Source organism: Meles meles, chromosome 20 (assembly GCF_922984935.1).
Source record: "Meles meles chromosome 20, mMelMel3.1 paternal haplotype, whole genome shotgun sequence".
In the NCBI taxonomy this organism is placed as follows: domain Eukaryota; kingdom Metazoa; phylum Chordata; class Mammalia; order Carnivora; family Mustelidae; genus Meles; species Meles meles.
Window position 1 is genome coordinate 54779864 of NC_060085.1, and position 25479 is coordinate 54805342.

Genomic DNA, 25479 nt, shown 5'->3' on the forward strand with positions numbered 1-25479 from the left:
AAACAGCCTGGGCAGCACTCAGGAGGTGGTTGTGTTTTTTTCTCTCATTGTGATTATCTAGATGAGAGCATAGCACCAAAGACCCTTTCAGTTCCCTCCTTGTGTATTGTTAGAAGATTGTTCTGCTTTCCAGAATGAACTCCACAGCTTTTCTTTTTTTTTCCATTTCAGATATTACCATGGTTGACACCGAGATGCCATTTTGGCCCACCAACTTTGGAATCAGCTCCGTGGATCTTTCTGTTATGGATGACCACTCCCATTCTTTTGATATCAAGCCTTTCACCACTGTGGATTTCTCCAGCATTTCCACTCCACACTACGAAGACATTCCATTTGCAAGAGCAGACCCAATGGTTGCTGATTATAAGTATGACCTGAAGCTCCAAGAGTACCAAAGTATGATAGTCATTTTCACTTGTCAGACTGCTAAGACTAGAATCAGACTAACCTCTCGATAGCACTGGAATAATGCTCCAGAGACTAAAACTCTATAAAAAAGATACTTACCATTGATTTACTCATCCATTTACCTATGAGACATTGTGTATTTATGATATACCAAAAAGGATGTTAGTGTGTAAATACCCCAGATCATTCTTTCCTTTTTCTCCCTCATTTTCTTTCCTCTTCCTTTTCCTACTTCTTTCTTTCCTTCTTAGGAGCATTTCCCAGCATGGCTGCATTGCCAGGCTTATCGCGTGTGTGGGGTGTGTGTGTGTGTGTGTGTGTGTGTGTATAAACTCTTATTCTTTTGGTCACTTTTAAGTTAATAAGTAATAATTTGCTACCTTACATAACTTCTCATCACCAAATTGCAAATTTGTGGTTCATTTTCCCCAATTCTGCTATTTGAGCAGCTTATACTGAAACCTATTTTTCTGCACAAATTTAAATTTTACCACTGTAGTCTATTGATAAATCTTCCTGCCATTAAGTAAATTCACATCAAAACATCAGAGTCAAGATAAACCAAAGCGGTACTTTTCAAGATAAAATAAATTTCTATGATGCTATTTCCTTGATTTTTATCTTTGTGTGCTGATATGCTGGTTTTCCAAAGCCACCACCATGTAATTGGCAAACCATTACTTGACAATAAGTAAGAACTTCCTGTATTTCTAGTTTTTTTTTTTTTGAGATAAATAATATACTTGGTTATATTTGTGTGGTTTTCACTTAGAGCCTAATATGGAAATTTAATAGGCCTGATCCTAACCAGCAGAAGGGGAGTACTTACTCTCCGTGGGTTCTCTCACTCTCTCTCTCAAAGATTATTTTACACACCACCGTTTCTGACTCAACCCTGCTGAAAACCTGGTCTCTTGTTTCTCATGTACCTTCAAGCTGGGCATGGCATTACCTTTTCATAGCGGTGTTCCTTCTGTGTTTCTTTTCCAGAGACTGGTTTAAGAATACTTCTAAAATGCTATATTTAAATACAAATATATGTTAATATGGTGATGAATGCCAAATACAGCACATTGTGTAGCAAAATAACCTTAATTGTCTCAGATACCATGGGGTGTCAGTCTGAGCTTTGGTTCTGCAGGGTCACAGAACCACAGACTTAATTCCCTTCCCCCTTTCATTTTTACAGGTGAGGCTCACAGGTGTTGTGACTTGCCTGTAGTTATAAAGCCTACTTTCTCCTGTGCTGTTGTTGTTTTTCATGTTCCATAATGCTTCTACACTTACATAATAAATCTATGGCAGTAAGGTGTACTATGGCGACTTGCCATAGAGCTTTTTCAGCAGTTTTTCATGTGATAATAATCTGCTCACATTTCTCTGCACACAGGTGCAATCAAAGTGGAGCCTGCATCCCCACCTTATTATTCTGAAAAGACTCAGCTGTACAATAAGCCTCATGAAGAGCCTTCCAATTCCCTCATGGCAATTGAATGCCGAGTCTGTGGAGATAAAGCTTCCGGGTTCCACTATGGAGTTCATGCTTGTGAAGGATGCAAGGTAAAAAAAAGAAAAAGAAAAAACTGCTGAAAATGTACCTGTTCTTTCATTTCTTGTGGTGAACACATAACAAGGAATTGAGGTAAAACTTTTTTGTTTTGTTTTGGTAAAACCCATTCAAATGATTCCTTTGAAAACCGAGGAAAATTGGTAAAAAGAAAGTTGCTTTGCTTCACTTCCCTTTTTCCAGATTTTGGTCCTTGAGCCACTGATCTAGTTCACTGCTTGCCTCTTGCAGGTAAAAAAGAAAGAAAGAAAACAGTGACTTGAATACAAGTGTGTCATAACAAGACAGTGATGACCTGGCCCAGAACCCATATTTTCGGAATCCTCCAGTTTTGTTTCTGTTTGTTTTGTTTTTCCCCCTCACCATTCCATGTGTTGTTTTGTTTTTATAAGGCTTGACAGATGAATAAATAGATACTTTTCATTTGAGGCCTATAACAGCCCTGTGACGTGGTGACAAGCTTCCTGTCACCATGGTCATCCATTAGTAAGTGGCAGAACTAGGACCAGAACATGTATCTTATGATTCCTAACCCAGTGCTCTGTCTTTTCTTACTTCAGCATCAATTTGAGACGTGCATTATGGACAGGCAGAGTGATAGAACTATTTTGGAGGGGAGATACTATTTTTCCTCCATTCTTTGTGAAAAGTGTATTTTGGAAAGCTCAAACATTCAGTAATATTCTGCCCAATTATTAAGAATTTTCTAATCCACTCATTTTAGTAGGTAGTCTTTTAAAATTCTTATATTAAAGTTAAAATAAAAAAAATAAAAAAATAAAGTTAAAATAATTAACTTTAATATACTTAGTGAATCAGTTGTATTTATTATATACTCCAGGGCTCAGAATAAATTGTTCATAAATACTTACCTTATAAAATAAGCACTGCTGGGTGCCTGGGTGGCTCAGTGAGTTAAGCCTCTGCTTCAGCTCAAGTCCTGATCTCAGGGTCCTGGGACTGAGCCCCACTTAGGGCTCTCTGCATAGCGGGAAGTCTGCTTCCTCCTCTCTCTCTGCCTACTTGTGATCTCTCTCTCTCTCTGTTGAATAAATAAATAAAATCTTTAAAATAAAATAAGCACTGCTTATATAAGATCAGATTCAATCCTCAGTTGGGCTTTTTATTCCAAATAGATATACAGCACCAGGCAGGTAGGTGTTAGAACATCTGGGGTCTGAAATTGATAGTTATTGCATTCTACTATGTACCATATATTGTGCAAGATGCTTTAGCATGTATCATTTTAAAACTGTATCCCGCCTAAGTTTTTGCATCTATAAAATGATGGGGTTGAGGGGCGCCTGGGTGGCTCAGTGGGTTAAGCCGCTGCCTTCGGCTCAGGTCGTGATCCCAGGGTCCTGGGATCGAGTCCCGCATCGGGCTCTCTGCTTGGCGGGGAGCCTGCTTCCCTCTCTCGCTCTCTCTGCCTCCCTCTCTGCCTACTTGTGCTCTCTCTCTCTCTCGCTGTCAAATAAATAAATAAAATCTTAAAAAAAAAAAAATGATGAGGTTGAGTTCAGTCATCTCTAAAATCAATTCAAATAGTTTATTACTAAAGGCAATGTCCTAAAGTGAAAAGAGACAAGCTAGTAGTCACCTAGCCATTTGCCCAGAGTTACTAGCCAGTCACATAAACAATTCAGCTCTCTGTCACCTCATTCGTAAAACAACTTGGTTGGATTAGCAGCTATCCAAGGTCTTATTTATTTTTAAGGTCTAAAATTCCAAAATGAGTTTTTGAAATACCATTGGCAAGAGACACTTTCATTTAAAACACTAAAACCTATTCACTGTGTGATTAAAACCGACATAAAATATCTGTGATCTCTGAAATCATTATGTATGGTCAGTTATTTAAGATTCCAATAAGTAGTGAGAACATGTTGTTTTATTGTGTTAGATTTATATAATTTTTGAGTAAATTGTTGCTAAATTCTGAGAAATACCTGAAGAAACCATTCTGTTTGGTCATCTTGGCAATTTATATTGATAAACAAAGCAGTGTGATGGTTAAGTTTCCACAGTACATTATTGTTTTTTTATAGGCTGGTCAAGCATTTAGAAAACTAGAACATTTAAGCAAATAGTTCTACCATGATTCTTTTAGTCAGATATTTGTGGGGAGTTAACATTACTGATAACAGTTAAAAATTGAAAAGATAATAGCTGATTATAGTAATAAAAGCTAAGTTCTGAGGGCACAAAAACTTGGAAAATAAAACCAAGCAAAGAAGAAAAATAGCAAGAAAGAGAAGAGAAGAGAAAAGGAAGGACAAAATCCAAATGCCGTCAAGTGAGGAACAGGTATGGTCCTGAGGCAGAGATGGAGAGTGAATATTTAATCAGATCTGAAGAATACCCTCGATTACAGACTCCCAGGCCTAAAATGCAAGGAAGGTTATACTAACCTTTGAAGGTAAAATAGACATCTACTCATTTTAAAGAGAAAGAGAAATGTTAGTGGAATAATATAGTTTGGCTTCTCTAAGTATAAGTCAGCAGTTCTCAAAATGTGGTCTAGAAGCCTCTAGGGGTCCCTAAGACCTTTCCAAGGCCCCTGTAATGTTGAAACTATTTTTATAATAATATTTGGTTGTTATTTACCATTTTCACTCTCATTCTCTCAGAAGTGTACTTGGATTGTTCCAGAAACTACATGACAAAGAATGGTAACATAGCTCTGGTGGCTAATGGAATGTTTGCCTGTTAGGTCCTTATACATAACAATTTCCCAGTTTTTATTTCTAGTCTGATATGTATCAGTAGATATAGCTCACATAAACCAAAGTTCATGGGGTTCTCAGTAATCCTTAAAAAGGGTCCTGAGACCAGAAAGTTTGAGAACTGCTGTTATAAAAGATTAAGGGATGGCTACTTTGGAAATAAACCAAATTGTCTCCACAGTCTGAATGCAGCTAATTTAGACCAGTGGCTACCAGCAATCAAAGATACCTTCTTAGCTTATCCACAGTACTCAATAAAAAGCCAGGAAAGTGAAATTAACAAGTTTTTGATTCATATGTGTTTCCTAAAGGGTACTTTGGGCCTTTAACGTCTGCCATTTCAGAAGAATGTAGGATATGCCCATAATTAAAATACAAGTAACCATCAACCTGCAGACTAATTGATGGATTAAAAAGAAGAGTTACAGTATTGCTTATCATAGCTGTTAGTAGGTCTTCTGAAATGGTTTTACAGTGCCTTTGGAACAGGTTTATGTTAGTGATCCTTGCCAAAATTCAAACAGGAATAAAAAGATCAGGCTTGGATGAAAGTGGAATAGTGACAGATTCTTGGGTTATTAATATTGTAGACTTAGGTAAAATATAACATTTGGGCTACTGAGTAATAATACACCTTAGAGCTTGCAAAGCTGTCACTTATCACTTACAAATTAGACACTTATTCATTTTCTAGTGGTTTTCATTGCGTTTTTGTGTTTTTAGTAAAAGATCACTTTAGAACCATAGACTTACCTAAAGATATAACTACAATCTACTATGTAACAGTGTAATCTGTTTTTGTATTTCTATGCAGGGCCCTAAATCAGGAAGGATTTTTAGTATATTCTTACCTGCCATGGGAGCCCATGGGTTGAGCTTCTCTGGGCCACACCGCTTCACAGGAAAGCCAAACATAGGACCAGCACAGGGCTTTTACTCTCACAGTAAAATTAACTTAGGTCTCATTGCACCTCTTAAAAGTTTTGTTAAAAGCAATTAAGGAGAAGTTGGAGAAAAGGTTTTATAAGGCAAAAGAAAAAAGCCATCACCTTCTCACAGACAAATATGAAGACTTTGGAATAAATCTGTATCATAAAAAAAACAACAACAACAATTTTTTGCAATGGGGATTCATGCATTTCCATCACACCAGTTCACAGACTTTGTGGTAATCAGAAGAGAAAACTGTTGAAGTTGCACACAGGACTCTAAAATAGTTAATAAGAGTGGTGTTAAAGAGTGTTTTCTTTTTCTTTCATTTTTTTTTTAAGATTTATTTATTTATTTGACAGACAAAGATCTCAAGTAGGCAGAGAGGCAGGCAGAGAGAGAGGGGGAAGCAGGCTTCCCACGGAGCAGAGAGCCCGATGCCGGGCTTGATCCCAGTACCCTGAGATCATGACCTGAGCCAAAGGCAGAGGCTTTAACCCACTGAGCCACCCAGGCGCCCCTAAAGAGTGTTTTCTTGATAAGCAATATGAAGAAACCTCAGGGAAGCCTGTTTCGTTCTTCAAATCGATAAATATCTGTACAGAAAAGCACTCCAATGGCCTTATATCTTCCTCACTAGGTTTCTTGAAATAATCAAAGGATAAGAATACAGTTGACTATCATGAACTAGGTGTTTTGAAAAAAAAGTAAAAGGAACTTCTAAGCTGTGTGACGAGGTGTGTATATATTCAGTTTATGATTTTATGTACATACACAGTACATAAATAATATCCAGAATTATTTTCCTTTAACATTGAAAGACCCTGAATCATCATAAAAAAATAATGTGAAACACTTTGAAAGATATCGTATGAGTCAAAACACAACTTTGCATTATAAGAGTTAAACTTAAATAACATAATTCTATCATCAAAAAACCTTCCAGCCATGCCAAATAACTGACTACTGCGGGACCTGCCCGTTCTCAGCTAGCCAAGCAGCATTTTCCACCATGGAGATCAGTTTTTAGAGGGGAAAAATTTAAAACACAGTCAAGGAATATCATAAAACACATATGATCACAATGGCAAAAATCCAAACAAAATTTCCCACCAACATTTATCTGTACATTAACCTTCTATTAGTAAGTGAAAAAAAATACCTTTTTAATATTCAGAGGTCCTCAGAACACTTTGAGAATTAAGGAGGCTTCAACTTCCAGCAGATCCTCTGTAGGACCTAATCTTTGAGATACTGCTGATCTCACAAGGGTAAGGAAAACTTCTCCCAAAAAAACCAGCAATAGAAACACAAACAAACGAACAAAAGCTCTAGGTCTTGACCTGTGGGCTGCAGACACACTGAGGCGCAGGGTTTCTCATGGTAGATGCCCATCGTAGTATGGAGGTGTGGCATTTCCCCAGAGAAAGATGCCTACAGAATCCAGAGCCATCAGTGAGGGGGAGCTGAATCTAGGGCTTTTGAATGGAGCCAACTTTCTTAAGGGAATTTGAAATAGTCACAAGTCAGTGGCACCTCTGGCTTCCAACACAAGCATCTGCAAATTCTTTTTGGAGGCACGAATTAAATTGGGATTGCCTGATAGAGAATATAGAATAGCTGTGCATGAACTGTTTCAAAAAAGAGGGCAGAATTACAGCTGTGAACAAGCAATAATAGACTATCAGGAATGACCAGGCATATTGGAAAATAAATCAATTTATTTAAGGAAATGAAATGTAAACAGTGAAATATGTAATTATTGAAATAAAAATTGAGTGAAAGGGTTAGTCACTGGACATAGCAGAAGAAAGGACTACTGAACTGGAAGGTAAATGTCAAGAAATTACTGAGATCGAGAATCACAGTGCCTTAAGAATATGTCCATCTAGAATCTGCTAGGATTTGAAGCCTCTTAGTTCTTGAAGGATTCATAGGGTCCTTTGAATATTAGAAGAGTTTGTCTTCACTCATGAGTAGAAGAGTAATGTACAGAACTGTTCTCACTGATGAACTTTGGTGAGGAATGTTTCCTTTTTGCTCATTGTAATTATGTATCTTTTGAGATCTTATTTAATTCTTGTTCCAGTGTTTACTTTTGTATTCAGTGTTATTGAGTAATTGATGACAAAAAGAGGGAAAATGTAAAGGAGAAGTTTAGAAATACTGAAGGCTAGAATAAGGTCTGACACTTCTCCAATTTGTGTCCAAACTGATAAACAAGTGAGTCCATGATGCAGAAAACACGCCCACGAGAATAAATGAAAAACCCATTCCAAGGCACACTACAGTGAAACTGCAGAATACTGAAAACTAAGAGAGTGTATAAAAGCAACCAAAGAGAAAAGAAAAAAAAGAAACACTTCAAAGTCAAGTGATAGTAGCCTCTCCACAGCAACAGTGGAAGCACAAAGATCATGGGATCTGAAGCGAGATGGAAGATAACAAAGTTCTCTGTAATCTTTCAGCAGTGAGAGAGAGAAATGAAACTGTTTACAGGTTCAGAAAAACCCGAGAAACTGAAGTAATAACTTTCAAGGATAGTAAACTATAGAGAGCAGAAGACGTTTGCAATACCTGGAACAGACAGCAGGTTAGTGTCTAGAATATATAAAGAAATTCCAAAATTCAGTTTTAAGGAAGAGACCGTTGGAAACTAGGAAATGAAAAATCAGGAAAATACAAATGAAGATCACACTTAGATTCTGTTTGACACGTACTACATTGTCAAGAATTAAGAAGTCTGACAATACCAATTGTTAGAGGGATTGGAAATTGATTAAAAATCACTCTGAAAACAGTTTGGTGTGATCTTGTAAAATTTCACATTCACTTATTGCACAATCCAAAAAACCCCGCTCCTGGGGAACTCTTGTACACATGCATCGTAAAACATTTACAAAAATATTTATCAAAGCATTGTTTGTAATAACAAAATATTGGCAACAATTTAAATATCCATCCACATGAGAAGATATATAGTCATACAATAGAATATTATGAAATTGGGAAAATGAATAAATCCTAGCTTTTCACAAGAAAGTAGATAAATTTTAGAAACTAATACTAAATTTAAAAAAATGAAAATGAAGCATCATACCATTTAATAAAGCCCCAACAAGCATAACTGATCAATGTATTACTCAATTTTTACATGTGGTGTGACAAAACTGTATTTTCTTTAAGGTCAAGAAAACAATAAACACAAAATTGAGAATAATGATTACTTTGTCAAGAGGACACAAAGGGCAGGAGTTGAATAGAGCAAGAATTTCCGGTCATGATTTTAAATCTCAGCAGTGGGCTCATGTGTGATAATATCTTGTTATGTTTTATAATTACAGGTATTTTCTACATGTTTGTAATTCATATTACATTTAATAAGGTAACAAAAAAGGAATTGCCTTGTGATATCTCAGTCATGGTTTAGGATAAAGAAATATCAGAGATAGCCCAGGAAGGAACTTAAGGGACATACATCTTCAAAGATTCAGCAGATTTTAATAGAAAACTACTGTTGGTATTTGGTATTGGCTCCCCATGGATCTCACAATTTTAATTGGGCTTTGAGGTAGGGACAGAAAATAAACACTTAAATATAATAAGTAAATTATATGGTATGTTAGAAAGTCCTAAGTGCTATTGGGAAAAAAAAAATACAAACCTAGAGTAGAGTGAAGGAGACCAGGAGCTCCAGACAAGAGGCAGGGGCAAGGACAGGCCACAGTATTAAATAGGGTGTGTAAGCCTCATTGAGAAGTTGAGATGTTGGCAAGACTTGAAGGCAGTGGAGAGAATAAGCAGGTGTATATTTAGAGGAAGAGCTTTCCACGTGAGAGAGAGAAGTCAGGAGTGACTTCAAAGAGGTTGACTTGGGAAAAAAAGAGTTTGGCTTGAGAGATCCAGAGGGTGATTGTAGCACCCGAGATGGTGGAAGCTGCTGGTAAAGTGAGCTCACAGGGAACGGTCCAGAGTTTCAATGTTGGACGTGCTGGGTTTGGTAGCTGTTGGATTTCCAAGTGACATGTCAAGTCAGCAGTAGAAATACTTGTCTAGAATTCAAGACACAAATCTGGAGAAAGTGAAAATGCATGTCAGTGGCGGGACCAATACCAGTTCAGGGATTTTGTACCAAACAGGGCCAGATACGTTTGAAAAAGTTAATAATTGAGTTTTCATGGAAATGAGCACAGTGGAAATGATAAGAACACTCTGAGAACAACAAAAAAAATGGAGTTAGCAAACATTTCCAATTAAAATTTCTTTCAGGTCTGTCACTAAAGTACAAATACAACAGAATTCATTTAGCCCAAATCGATCTATTTGCTGTTTTGAGATGGCAGTCCATTGTCTGAGGATCTACATATTAATTCTCCTGTTCTTTCCTATTATTGTTTTTTTTGTAGGCTATGACAGTTATGAAGCACTCTTTCAACTGCATAAGTAAATGAAACCAATTCTGTAGGAAATTATGCAACATAGAGAATTCTAAAAAATTATCCACATGTGGATTTTTATTGGCCCAGATCATGTTTTAGAATGAAGTGATTATAACTTGGCCAAATGGCTTAGCACAATAATAAAGGCTGGGGCATGCTGTTGGAATGATTTGCAGAGAGACTGAACTGATTACATGGTGTTTTATTTGCATTACATTAAATCCAGAGCACTTCTTAGAGCCTGCTGAGATCCACACGCAGAGCCAAGATACATTGAATGACATCAGTTGGATGTGGTCACTGTTTCAGAGCTAAAGAAGGACACTGTGATCTTCTGGTTCTGTATCTCATAGCAAAGAAAACTGGCAGTTAAGTGACTTGTCTGAAGTCACCAGTGACAGAGCCTGCCTTTTCTGCTATCTAGGCCAGTGTGCCTTTTGCCAGATGTTGCTGCTTCCATGTGTTATAGAGACCTAAGATTCGCTTCTTTTCTCTGTATCCTTTTGCAGGGTTTCTTCCGGAGGACAATCAGATTGAAGCTCATTTACGATAGGTGTGACCTTAACTGTCGGATCCACAAAAAAAGTAGAAATAAATGTCAGTACTGTCGGTTTCAGAAATGCCTCGCTGTGGGGATGTCTCACAATGGTAAGTGAACACTTAGCACGCATGCTTTACTGTTCTCATTATGGCTGCCAGAGCAGGAGCCTCTAGGGCCATTGCTGAAAATGTGTACAGTTTCCCACAAAATGCCAGATTACAGAACAGTATATGCTGATAAAGCATTTCTCATTTCCATCAAAGTCTAGGCTTTTAGTGTAGAATCCTTCTCTCTGTGGTTGGGCATCCTCCATGATGGGAGAGAAGACACGAAAATATGAGAAATGGAAGAAATAGCTAGTATTTTAAAATGAATATAATGATTGTGATTAGTTTTTATGTTGTTTTAATAGCATTAAAAACAGGATTATGCTTGTGTGTCTCAGTAGTTTCTTTCCACTTTAAATATAAGAAAATTCTGCAGGTTTCTGGGTATGGAACTTTAAGGGGCATATCAGAATTTAGAATATATCCTTTTTTCACCTCTTTACTGTACAAAGATGATTGTAGGCACAGCAGTATTCTCATCTTCAAGGAGCATGCAGACTTGTGGATAAAGGAAAGAATTTTAAGGTTCCACAAAACTTCAGTGTCCATAGAAACATAATAAAACTTTCTGTTTTTCAAACCCATATCGCAAATCAAAGAGTGTCAACTTAAGAGAAAGAATGCAGACGACCTGAGAAGACCTTGTTTTCATGAATTATAGAACTAACTCAGTAAAATCATGGAACATAGGCCTGTTTGAAGAAATAGTTCTTGATTTCCATTTAGCTCGGATTGGTGTTACCAAAGTCACAAAACAAATTGGATAGTAACCTGATAATATTATATTTGTCAAATATTAGTTCTTTGAAAACTCATTATGGGCTCAAGAAATATAAAATGCCAAAGAGATCAAATAAAATCCAAAGTATCAGTTCACTGGATATTCTACTTTTTTCTTTCTTTTGCCTTCACCTGTGTCCAAACTGATCTGGTGAAAAAATAATGTTTGAAGTCAGTCTTCATACGTTAGGATTCCAAAGCGTCTGTGAAAATTAAAGTTTTATTCCGTCATGCAGATGTTTGATTTTCTCAGTGGACATCTTCAAAATATTTGAGAATCATTCATTGGTTGATATCCGACTCTTTAAAAATAGATCACAAAATGATAGTTTTATAATTAATGTGGGTTATTTCCTCTAAAGGCAAGAATGTATTATGAAGAGATCTATCAGCTATCTTGGGCAGGAGGGAGATTTGGTCTGACTTTCCTCACAGTTGATTCCAACTGCTGTGTAGCAGTAGACAGCTGCAGGCATTGATTGCAAAATAATTTACTGGTTTGATTCCACCAATTTCCTTTCTATTTCAGACTTCATAAAACATAAGGGCACATTTTCAAGTCAAGGGTTATGTTTTAGATGATGTAATCAAGTTGCAGTAAACTTGTTTAATCTTTACGAAGAAATCTTTGACTTTGAAATCATTATTACCAAGACTGCCTAGAAAAGCATCCCATGTCTTCTTTTAGTGGTATTTATTTTTTGCTCTTAAAAAATTTGTCACTTCACATATATTTCCTGTTGCTTGCACACATTCATGTAAAATACGTCTCCTTTTGCTTATCATTTATGGGCAAACAATATTTAAAGCCCAACAATCTATGTAGTATTGATGGTATAATTTTCTGTTCCCAGGAAAGTCAAAGAAAGCCCATAAACTTAATAATACAGTCATCATTTGATTTCAAATGACAATTTATTCTATTTATAGAGAAAAGCAGTCTTGATAGGGAGTGTTCAGTTCTTTTTGGAAAGACAAAAAAAAAGGAATTAAATGTTCTGGCATCAAAGACTTAGGAAGTTCAAGATTTACGAGATTGCAACTGTGACTAAGAAAATCCCTTCTAAGAGGTTTTTATGGGAATGTGTTTGCTGCACAGAAAATATCCATTTGATCTGTGCACAAGAAGGGAAACTCAACAGCGAGGTTTTGAGTAGTTTTGCCTGTTATCCTGAGAAAGGCAACATTTCCAAATACAAAGTTTTCTAGGAGGTTGTAATAACTTTAAAATTATTATGTTAATTTATTTATGTTTTATGTGAATGGACCTCACTGTAATAACCCAACTAACTTGTCAAGACCCTTCTAGTGTTATACCAAAATCAGGACCTCAATACTTTCAGTACACACAAGAAGAGATGAACACCCTCCCAAAGTAAATTTACTCCATTCTCTGTTGCTACTGTTTCTGCTCTTTGGTCTCTGTGTAATCCTTTTGATGCATGTAGCTTGGCCATTAGCCACCCACGCCCAGCCTTAAAGGAGGCTTCTGAAGTAACCTTCAAGGAATCCTCAGGGCCCTGAGGAACATTGTTGAAAAATCACTGAAACAATGATTGCTAAATCCTTTCAACTTTGAAAGTTCTGTGATTCTACATAACTAAAGCTACCTCCCTGAATTTTTCACTTTTCAACAAACTGGACCATATTTTATAGACATTGTCACCGTTTTCTCAAGTATGTGGGTATCTGGCATCTGTCGACTACCTGAATTTAAAAGTTTCTACCTGTATGTTTTGGTGCCATAAAAATATAATTCGTATGCCTGAATCAGGTCTTCTGGATGTTCTGAAAAATTGCTCAGCAATTTAGGGCAGTACTTTTGATGGTCACATAATGATGTAGCCTTAGAGTACAAATCCAAAGCAGTCAAGGCTAAGGAAAGATTTTCTCTATGCCACTGAGATTTGAATGAAAATGATGCTTTTCATAAATATAAAAATTAGTGAAACCTTAACTTTACTGACCAGGACATTCTATTATATAAGTTAGGGGGTTTCTGTTATTTTTTTTTTTTTAAAAAGCTGACAACTTTAAAAATAATTTCTCAGCAGCTTCATAAAAATCCAGAAAAAGTGGTTTTACAGATATTTGTGGTACTCAGCATTTTTTAAGGCAGTTCTTTCCTTCCTTGTGAAAAAGAAAAGCATGAATGGCAAATAAGTTTACTTCAGTGTGTTAGGTTTTTTCTTTAGTCTTCTTTGTAATATAAAAGAAAATTACCCAAATGTTGATTTTCAGAAAATATCACCAAGTAAAAAGTCCCAACACATGGCAGCTGTGTGCTCAGACTGGCTAGGCATTCGTGGTTGCCTGCACGCTAGCTTCCACCTCCCTTTCCCACTGCTGCCCTTTTCAGCTTACACTTGAGGTAAACTGTGTACTTTGCCATTCCTGAACAGTGCTCTATGGTGGGATACCTCTGGGTCTCTGTTTATTATGTCGTTGGGTTCTCTGTCACAGTTCTACCTGGCATTCAAGACCCAGTTGAAATGCCGTCTTCCATGAGACTTTCTAATTCCCCCTCTTCCTCTTCTGTGTGTTTTATACCTTTCCTGAGAAACCACACTCTGCTTTCTAAAGCAAGGGAGTGATCAGATCGATACTACCAAAAACTAAACTACTGACAGCTGTAAAAAGGATAGACAAATAGGGAAATTCATCAGAGGACAAATGCAATATTATGCATTAAGACAGTGGGAAGAGTGAATGAGGAGAAATGAAATGAGAAAAATGTCGGAGCATGACCAATGAATACAAGCGTCTGAGGGAAAGAGAGATTGTCAGAAATTGTTCAGGGTGTCTAGTTAGGGTGATAGGATGAATTAACCAAGAAAGGGAAACGGGAAGAAGAGACAGTTTAGAGGAGAAAATCAGAAGTTCATTTTTAAAGTTGCATTTGAGGGTCTTATGGGATATCTAGCATCCATGTATAAAGAAATACAGGAACAAGAGAAAACGCAGGGTCCAAATTGCAGGAAAGAGAGGGCAGCAGTCATTAGCACATTTTGTTAGTCAGAGAGGAGATTGAACTAGGAACAGCAGAGTAGAAGGGAAGGAAGAGGGGCCATCAAAAAGGTCTGGAAAATAGGCAGAAAGATAGGAGAACCAGAAAAGCAGAAACTGCGATGAGAACAAATTTCAAGTTAAGAGAGTGGAGAAGGTCAACAGTAGCAAAAGCTGGGAGAATGCTGGAGAGCTCAAGCAGAAACGAGAACTCCAGAGAGGCCCCTAGATCTGGCTGTCAGAAAGAACATGGGGAACTTTTAAGAGCAAAGTTTTGGAATTTAAATGAGGCATAGGAGGATCCCTGTAGGTGGTTGGGATGTAAACGCAGAGAAGGAAGACTCCTCTTTCAGTAACGTCAGTGGTAGAGGAAAGATAGCCCAAGGAGGAGGTTATAACTAGGGTCAGAATCTGCTCTGGTGGAAGGGAAGGCGCTAGTAAAGAGGGGTGCATGAGAGAAAATAATCTGTATATATGTAGGTTCTCCCCAACTAGACACAGCCTTTCATCCTGTGTCCCCAGTCCAGTCTAGCTCATGTCTTGCATCAAACTTCGGTTCAGTGAATGAATTAAATGATACCAGGCAAGACTTCGGGGAACTGGAGATAGAGTCATGTGAGGCAGAGGTGTTTTGCCCATCTCTACCTTGGAAAGAAACCTAGACAAATGTTTAAATGTCCTCTGCAAATAGTTTGAAGATGTTACCCCTGAATAATATGGTGCTAAGGCCACTCCTTGTTTTACGTAGAGGAGCTAGACAACCATAGTTATTAGATTCCCAAATCCTGCAAAACCTCAAAACGCACAAGTTTTTTTCTCAAGAAAGAGAGGTGGAATAACATAACTGGTTGGCAACAGTCATATTAAAACCAATAGTGTTATATGTCTTACTTAGATGATAAAGCTTTTAGATAATGAATGTGTTAAAATTGACCATGAGACATAGCCTTACCAGTTGTCAAAAGTCTAATATGATTGCAAAGTCACCCTTTATATGTTGAAAGACAAAGGTACTTTTAGTAAGACTCAATTCATTCTTTTGTTTTCTATTAATTTATGATTTTGAAAATCATTTTAATTCATCTTTTAACTAAGTACCATTTTGTCTTTAAATGCTCCTACAATTAGTTATTTAAAAAACATGTTATTGTTTCTTAGCACTGTACCAAGATCCCAAGAACAGGATATCTAAATCTGCATGTGCAGATTTTATGTGGAGTTTGTGTGTCCAGTAAATTGTACTAAATACACAGTATTGAATACGTCATAAGCTAGTAGTGAATTGCATTCAGTTCAGTAAAACTGTATTTTATAAAGGTTAACTAATATATTTTCACCAGAAATTAAGTCTCTGCCAGACCTGTTCTTCCTGAAGGCTACACACTGATTCTGATACTGACCATTTTTTTCAAACCAAGATACATGAATTCTCTATAGGTGATTAATTATCCCATATATGACCCTGAATGCCAGTGTTCTGGAAGTTGCTCTATATGTCAGATGATAGATCTATAGAACACAGAGTGTGTCTTTCCTCCCACCCCCCATGCAGGGGCTCAAAGACAGGACAAATATTGCTTTAAAAAAAAAAAAAAAAAGAAGTGCTGTGGTGTGGGGGGTAGGGAGAGGGTGGTTGGGTTATGGACACTGGGAAGGGAATGTGCTATAGTGAGTGCTGTGAAATGTGTAACCTGATGATTCACAGACCTGTACCCCTGGGGCAAATAATACATTATATGTTAATAAAAATAATTTAAAAAAAAATATATGAGGATTAAAAAAAAAAGAGGGAATGTAGGGTGTTCTGCAGTACTGTGTATCATAGAGATTTGTAGAATTTTATAGCTAAATTTAAAGTTAAAAGAAGGAAGCTTTAGAGGTCTTCTTTTCCAAGTCCCTCATTTTATAGATAAAGGAGTTAAAGACCAGAGAAGTCAAGCCACTTTTAGCCAGTTTTTCACCGAGCTGAAACTAGAAAGTAGACTTCCTGACCAGTTGAAGTGCAGTGTTAATTTCATCGCCTTCCAGAGAGGCCAGAAGTTCTCCCTCTGTGACTCATAATAACACATGGAGCACGTTCCTCTGTCTTTTAAGCAGGAGTAGAAGATGTGGGAAAATATTCTTGCATACATACAGGCACACTCAGCCTTTATACTTCTGGTCCCCAATCAAGAACTTCCGTCTTCTTTTCTAAGCTCTTAACTTCAGTCTTAAAGCAAACAGCAATCCAACGGGAGAAATGAATACTTCTCTGTTGGTCCTCAGATTCTTCCACCCAATGGGTGGAAACTGAGGTTCAAGAATTAGTACACCATTCCTTAAACAAGTTAAAGACAAGAGAGAGATTTACAGAGATAGATTAGGTTTTCAGGATTTGTTCTTTATCTATGGGAATGAATTTAGGTCTTTGTGCCATGATTACCCTCCTGGCCATGGTACCGTGGGTCCTAGACCACTTCATCTGCAAGTAATAAAGGCTATATTTATTAAGCATTACTATGTGCCAGGCACTGTGCTGAGCACTTTCTGTGCCTTATCTCATCATTGCACTTACAGTTGATAGGTATTATTACATGGGACTCAAAAGCAACAAAATAAAATAGACATTTTCTCTCTTAAAAAAATCCATGCAAATAAAAAATGGCATTTTCTCTACAACTTCAGATTTCTGTATGTGTTAGACACATTTAATTTCACCAAGTGGGGAGTATTTTTTAAATTCCTTTGTTGAAAATGCTAAAATCACCAAATAATTAGTTGCACTGATACTTCATTGAATCTGATGTACAGCCTGAGCATTTAATGATACTGAAAATTTGTTCATAAGATACAAACTTTCAGGGAACTTCGCCTTATTAAAAATTCACATTTTATTTAGATTATAGCAGAAGGCGTTCACTTTAATATGTCCTAATTCTAAAATGATTTTTAGAAGTCATTTTGAGCTATTTTTTAGTAGGTTACAGAAAAGCAAGACTAGCAAATGTAGTTAAGTGTCTATGTTTGGCTGGGTTTTTTCCTAACAGAAATTTTATTTTATTATTCTTCTAATTGAAATATTGTTGACACACAATGTTACATTAGCTTCAGGAGCACAGCTTAGTGATTCAGTGTCTCTATATGTCACATGCCATGTTACACTTACCTGTGTGCCCATATGCTACGCTTACCACAGTGTAACGACCCTCTGTTACTATGTACCATTAGCTATATTCCCTATGCTGTACCTTTCATCCCTGTGACTTACTCCTCCCATAACTGGAAGTCTGTACCTCGCACTCCTCTTTGGCTGTCTGTTTATTTTAAGTTAACTTTTTAGATTATCTTTTAGGAAAGAAGTGCTTTCCTAGGCATGTAAACTTGAGTGTATATTTATACTTTATTACCTATAAAAAATGTAACTAGAGCCTAGAGCAATGTTGGGCACACAATAGACATTCAAATAATGTCTCATTGAGTGAAAAAAGGGTACTGTGCACTCTGTACAGATTGTTGGTGATTCTAGCCACTCTATTTTGGTATAGAATATTGGTGGTCTCCAGTCTTTACAACAAAATTTCTTCTCCTTTCAATAATGCCATAATTCTTACTGGGTGCTGCTTTCTTTTATGACCACTTTCCCAGACTTCCCTGGGTACATATTGTCTCATTTTCTGTTTTTAAACTTGACGCTTTAAATTCATCAAGCATTTATTGTATACCTACCCTATGTGCTTTGTTGCACCAGGAGCAAAAATGAGAAAACCTGGTACTCATAGATTCTAGTAGAATAACCAATACAGGAGTACAGTCCTGGTCTGCTACCTGAGCTAACAGATGCATGCAACAGGAGCCCATCATTTAGGAAGGTTTTCTAAACTGTCCCAAACCGCAAGTTATTGATACACTCCTCACTGGGAGTAGGGCTGACCTATCAGCATCTCCTAGGGAAGATACATAATTTTAGAAGTTATCAAGTGATTCTAATATGCCCTGCCTCCCCTCTCCTCCTTACTTCTCCACTGAGAACTGCTGATGTACAGGGAATAAACATAGTACAGGGAAACAAATGACTGGACGACCTTCCAGAGAAGCATTTCTGAAGGGATATGCTATCTGGTTCTCAGGTTGTTGTTTTTCTGTTTTATTTCGCCATATATTCTACAAAGATTTAATATGTGCTGGACATTATACTAAATGCTAAGGATATCATAATGAGCAAGATTCCTGCCTTCGCGCAGATTACATAAGGGAGCAAGAAAACACTGTCGATAATTACTCAGATCAGTGCTCTGAAGGAGAATACAATGAGTAATGAGATCATATCCTGAGGGGCCTAAACAAATCTGGGTGAGAAGGGTGGGGGACTGAGATAAGAACGTGAGCAACCATTCATTGCCTAGGCCTAAGAGAATGGGGAAGAGTGAGTAGAGAGACAAGATTTTTGACCAAAAAATGGCAATTGTTTAAAGATTTCCATTTGAAGAGGTCATGGGCAGAGGATATATTTATCAAATGGATATAAGCTAATTTAATTTAAAAGCATCCTAAGAGGTAAGATTCTCTTCCCCTCTAACTCAGAGGTCCCTAAGGAGGCCCCCATAAACACAGTAGTTGTACTAGTTAGTGATAACGCTTATTTGGGGCCACATGAAATGTTTATGTATTTGAGACTTGGGGGTGTGCTGCAGTCTCTCCTCCAGCCAACTGAAAATGGAATTCACCAAGTATTCAGATGGAAATGTGTTTATGTGCTTTAATGTCTTAGGGTAGAATGCTACCTTTAGCATTACAACGTATAGCAGGAAACCATCCATCTGTTCATTCCTGCATTCGGCAACCATTGAGGGGAGCACCACTAAGTGCTAGAGATATAAATGAGTATGACGAACGCTGCCCTCAAGGAGCTACAGTGTAGTGAAGGAGATGGTCATAAAAACACACCTCTGTGCTACCACCTCGGGAGGGTAAGAGTAGAGCTGTGCTGAGGGCAGTATTGACTGTGATATCCACATGTCCTTATTATGGGAAAATACAGAGTCCAAAGCACAACCCGAAGTAGTAGGATTCAAAATAATAATTTGCACCCCTGGGTGGCACAGTCGGTTAAGTGTCCTACTCTTGGTTTCAGCTCACATTGTGATCTCAGGGTGGTGAAATGGAAGCCCACATGGGGCTGGGCACTCAGCAGGGAAGGGGCTTAGTTTCCCCTCTGTCCCTCCCCCCTGCACTCGCACTCAGAAGTGCTCAGGCTCTCTCTCTCCCTCTCTCAAATATACGAATAAATCTTAAAAAAAAAAAAAAGAATATTTTGCAGATTGCATTGGTCCGGGGTGGAGAGGGGAAGAAAAACCATCTTAGTCAAAAAAGGTACAGATGATTTTTTCCCCCAACCTAGACCTTACTAACCTCTGGTAAATGTTCCACTTTGCCTATCTTTCTTTAGTTTTCTTCTTCTTTACACTTCCTCACCCCACAGGAAGCCAAATGTTAAGTAAGGAAATGGTCTTTTTGACAAACATCATTAAGTGGTAATCCTGGAGAGTCAAGGGAATGATTATGGCTTCTCTTTACTAAATGTAAAAGTACTCTCTGGTTTAATAACATGAAAGAAAGCACCATCCATATTTCTTTATAACAGGGACAAAATAGATCATACAGACTCTCGGAGAACAAAGCCTGTCTGTACAACTTTGAATTCGGCACAGTTCTTCCCTTCAGTTTGTAAAACGTGTTGATCTTTTTAGGGCCTGACTTTATGTCAGGTGGTGGGGATGAAAAAATGAGTAAGACATTGCCCCTGGCCTTCAGGATATTGTTCTGTAATGAGATTAATAAACATGTAAAATAAAAAGTACAGTTTGAAATTACTGTCATTGAAGAAATTACCTAGGGCTATTGGAATACAGGCAATAATAAATTCTGCTTGAAGAAGTCAAGGAAAGCCTCACAAATAAGGTAACATTTGACCTGGGTTTTGAGGGATGAATAGAAGCTGACCCTCACCTATTTTATATGTAAGTAAATACACTTTTCTTTCTTTGCTGAGCTCTTAGATTCTTTCACCTTCTCAGCAAGATCATGCATTAATATTTTTCAGTTAAAAAAGTGAATAGTGTAATTTTTATTGCCGTGAAATAAAAACCTGAGCAAAGCTGGAGTAGAAAAACCAGACCTTGAGCTTGGTGGAGGGGAGGGGGGCTTTTACTGTGTGGGTGCTAGGACTGGGGGAGAGCAGCAGTGATTCAGTGATACATCCCTGTCATTTCTCTCCCTCTCTAGCCATCAGGTTCGGGCGGATGCCGCAGGCTGAGAAGGAGAAGCTGTTGGCGGAGATCTCCAGTGATATCGACCAGCTGAACCCAGAGTCGGCTGACCTCCGGGCCCTGGCAAAGCATTTGTATGACTCATACATAAAGTCCTTCCCGCTGACCAAAGCAAAGGCGAGGGCAATCTTGACAGGAAAGACAACAGACAAATCAGTTAGTTCTCTTCTGCTGTCTTCATTTGGGGGTGGCTGGGTTTGTGGCGGTGATTGTTGTCTTTGAGAAGATCATTCACCCTGTTACACACACGTGTGGGTTGTGTTCAGCTGTTGGCTGTTAGATAGCGAAGACTGAAACACAGGAAAGGAAATGTTTGCAGATAGGATAAGGAAACCTTATTTTGAAAAGGGAAAAAGTCCTTCAAGTTCTCCTAATAAATTCTGCGAGAAAGGTATAAACCCCCCCCCCCCTTCCTGCTGCCCTCCTTCAGGACCCATCTCTTTTCTCAACATCAGAATAACTGGCCACGGCTGCATCCATTCCAGCAGCCCCGCTTGTCTCCGGGAGGGGCCTAACCTCGGTTTGGAAAAGGTATTTGGTCCTGTTATTTTTCAGTTCAGGAGAACAGCTAGAGTTACTTAGGAAATTCCATGTGGAGCATAAAAATACATGTAGACATTATACTACCTTTCTTACCCCGTAGCTCTACCGATGGGTCCTGGGCAAAGGGAGGCTCTACACTTTGATGACGTACGTGAATTTTATCTTCTGTGAGCCTCTGAGCTGCCTGGGTTGCTCCTCCCATAGGTTCTCAAATATCTGCAGGCTCCTTGATTACAGTTTAGAAAACAACGAAATTATCATTGTTACTAAGTCAGATGTTCCAAAGCAGAAGTCTTTCTGAATAGGAAGCTGAGAAAGCAACATGAAGTCTGATTAAAACAAGACACAACACCTGAATCTGAGTTTCAGTTACGCCATCAGCTTGCACTGTGATGTGCGTCACGTCTCTGTCCCTGTTTTCACGGCCAGGGGTCTCCCTTTGACGGTACTGTCTGCAGCGGCTTCCTAGGGTTCTAAGAAGCGCAGAACACAGTCAGAAGACACTGTCCCAGCCCTTGAAAATCCTTTTGTGCTTTTATTTATTTTCAAATGAACACCTCCAGGAGATGCCTACAATTGTGTAACTTTGTCCCCCCTCCATTATATTTGGGGGGAAATATCGGCCTTCAATGTGTTTTGAAGGCGATATCAAGATGTGATTTTTTTCCCCATTTAGCTATAAACCATTAGAGTAGTGTCAGCTAATAGTAAAAGAAAACCATGGGATATTGCTGTGTAAAGAGCCAAATGCCAAGGAGGACAATGAGTTTTCTGACTGCAAGAGAGGTCACAAACCTGAACAGTATTAGATGTGAATCCACTTCTTCACAATTTCAAAATATCTTGCACGTTCATTATGTTCAAGACACACAGCCATCTGACAGCTGCTGTTACTATCCTGTTTTTAAAGATGAGGAGACTAACGTCCTGAGAGGTCAAACATTTTGCCCCGAAATCACATAGCCTGCGGAAGAACCCAGTGGCACGGGATTACTAACTTCTACCTCAGCGCCTTCCAAGCAGGGCACGCCCTCCCAGAAGCTCATCTTCCCGCCGGCTGGCGATGAGCCGTGTGGAGAGAGACACTAGGAAAGCTTCACCTTGGGAAAACCACCTGCGCTATGATTTATTTTTAGCAGTTTTTAGAATGACAGGAATCTTCTACCTTGTTCTGCTATGCTGATATAGTCACAGCCAGGAAATTTCTGGGTTTTGCTCTTTTGTTCTTCCCAAATTTTAGCATCTAGGACAACGATCTTCCATAGGGGTAGGACTACAGACTCTAGGCCCTAGTAAAGCTGAGTCCGTGTATCCGTTAAATGCCCCCTGAAAAATCAGGGAGCAGCAGAACAAAAGCAAGCAAAGACCTCTATGTCACTGATGGGATTATAGAAAATCAACCGTGTTTATTTGAAAGGAGAGAAAGAAAAGGAAAACTGGTGGCCTGACCAAAAGGGGTTAAGAGCTGAAGGCAGATGCCGCGGCTTGCTGAGACCCGGTGTTGGGTAGGGACCTGGAGGCTGGGAGGCCCAGAGCTGGGAAGGGAGCGCTGGCAGGGAAAGAGTCCGAGTGCACACTGTTTACACCACAGTTTTGCCTCGAGCCATTTAGTTTCCAGGAACTGCTTTCCCACCTTCTCTTTATCTCCCAGTCCAGACCTGCAATCCCTGCTGGAAATCCTATCAATTTAATTGTACCTGCAAGATAGGAGGAAGGCATTAAAAAAACCATTTTTTCCTCTGGTAGTCAAGAATTTAGATGTACACCCTGGTGGCCTGCCGGGTCTCTTCTGTGTCACCGAAGGGCAGAGAGCCCAGCCCACTGTAAATCACTTTAAAACCTCACGCCAATTGGCAATTTGGCTCGAAATCTTTGAGTTAAAAATAAGATAATTGTAGGCTCCTTATGGGATAAATAGGTATTATGGTATTTTAAGAGAAAGGGCTGCAAAATGCTTGATTATAGGCTTTGCAAGTTCAGAGGCCAAATGTTTGTCATGTTTTCCCCTACTGTAACTAAGACCGTGCTTTGGCCCATAATAGTTACTCAGAATGTATTTGTTTAATTGAGTTAAAAACTGTTGCCTGTGCCCCTTTGAAATTCTGGACTTTGAACAGAGCCTCTAACTAGCCCAATATTTGCTGACCAACCTGGACATCATTCATGGTCTGGATCGAGGCAGAATTACCTCTTGTTAGGGTCTGGAAAGGAAAGCGAGACTGGGCCAAATTAAAATAATCCACTCCCTGATTACACAAAACCTGAAATAGAATTGTTTGGCTCTCTCTTTTCTCCTTATCTTGCAAAATCAAATTAAGCACTAGTGGAAAGAAATAGTTCAGAGAGAATATGGGAGAGGGGAAAAAAAAAATCCAAAATGTGATTTCCAGTGAGACTAGAGATTTGTTCTTTATCTGACGTGGTCATGTTATTTATTTGATAGCATCTCTCTCAGGGGTGTTATGTTATCTCTTGGCCAAGACTTATGAAAGTTAAGATTTGCATTGATAGGATAGGTCGTGCGGAAGCATGGACTCTCACGAGAGAGTGGGGGATATGGAAAAGGAGCCATGGCTGGTGCAGTAGGGCAGCGTGGCTCTCATTATAGACCCTGCTTGAGACTGATGTCATTCGTGTTGGTTAGGCCAAGCCTGGGGGGAGGCTGCTGAGCGTAAAGGATGGCCAGTTACCCAGAGTCTTTGGAAATGGAAATGATTCTATCGAAGTGGCCATTCTGTAAATGTATCCTACTGCTCCATTTAACCATTGCCTGTTCTGTCTTATTTGAGGATATACCTGCTAATCTCTCCTCTTGGAACCTGTACCAGCATTTGCCTCCAGGCCAAGCAGGGCTTCTTGCTTCTCAACTGAACTTCCATCTCCTGTATCTTATTTCCCGGCGCCCCTCACACCTTTCAAAACAGATAAATGAGCAGATACGTGCTTCTGCTTCCCTCCTGTCTTTTTAACTTTGACACTGTGTCTTCAGGGTGTGATACCCCTGCTTTTCATTGCCTTGTCTGAAAGAATGATGCTTGGGAGTTTTAGGCTCAGGGCTAGAGGAATATGGAATTGCTGGATATAGCTAACCCGAGAAGAAAGTTTACTAACAGGAAGCCTTTTAGCCACCCTATGGCGGCACGGACTCTCCCTCAGTCTCTTTTTCCCTTTCGGTGGCTTGTAGCAGCCAGCACCTGCTTTAAGAGATCCCACTGAACTCTGAAAACCGTGACTCTAGAACCAGGGTGCTGTGTTTCATGATGGCAGTTTGAGAACCGAATGGACCTTGGAAGCTCCCAGTGTTTGAATATTACCCCGATGCGATGAACGCTCTGGGTATATCATTGTCACATGACCCCATGTTTGTTGGTGAAAATAAACAGAGAGTGGTTTTCAAAAGCCATTCTCAGTGCCATGGTTTGTCATGAAACAATAAATAGAAAAACCCTTGGTGCGCTTGCCAACTTTTCGTGCCATATCTGAGATGGTGAAGCCCTTGCTGCACTCTATCTGCCAATAAGGAATAAAACTCGTTATTTGTACTGTACTGGACTTTGGGTCCCAAAGCATCACATTGCTTCTGATGGGTACATGCAGAGTCACTGTTTTTATAATTACGAGAGCAAACTGGTGCCATCGTAAAACTGGTTTTCCTAAATAGTGTGTGAAATATGAAACAACTGAATAATAAAACCAGTTTGGAAATGTAAACTTCGGTGAAAACCATTCTGTACCCATTCAGATGTTCCCATTCTAAAATTTACAGTGGCTGTCAAACCCAGTAACTCTCAGAGCTATTGGAAAGATATCTGTTCTTTTCTGTCCTACACTTAGAGCTGAACAAAAGTGGTTTCTTTCCCCTTCGTCCGTGGAAAAACCTCAGTGAGTCGGAATTTGCTCCCCTGAGAAGAAAGATACCAGACAAACCATCCGAGAAGAGAGACTTAGGGGCCCCAATATAAATAAAGAGCAGGCTAGTAGTGCTGACTTGTTTGGGTGGCTAATGAAGAAACTGGGTTCTTGGGATCCTTAATCCAGATACTAACGTGAATAGAATAAATTCCTTTATTGCCAGGACCATCAGGACTAGCCAAAGATATAACAGATCTGAACCAATAGTGTTC

At 38.8% G+C, this 25479-nt stretch overlaps 1 protein-coding gene across 5 annotated transcripts in view; it reads left to right on the top strand.

The window, feature by feature from the left end:
- The window catches only part of PPARG (peroxisome proliferator activated receptor gamma), a 130662-nt gene that overhangs the window by 82766 nt on the left and 22417 nt on the right, over positions 1 to 25479 (top strand). For all 5 annotated transcript variants that reach the window (XM_045992039.1, XM_045992040.1, XM_045992036.1 and 2 more), the window contains 4 exons: positions 172 to 399; positions 1802 to 1971; positions 10583 to 10721; positions 20769 to 20968. In XM_045992039.1, the coding sequence (XP_045847995.1) occupies positions 180 to 399; positions 1802 to 1971; positions 10583 to 10721; positions 20769 to 20968 (729 nt within the window). In that variant the 5' untranslated portion in view covers positions 172 to 179. The remainder of the gene's footprint in view (positions 1 to 171; positions 400 to 1801; positions 1972 to 10582; positions 10722 to 20768; positions 20969 to 25479) is intronic.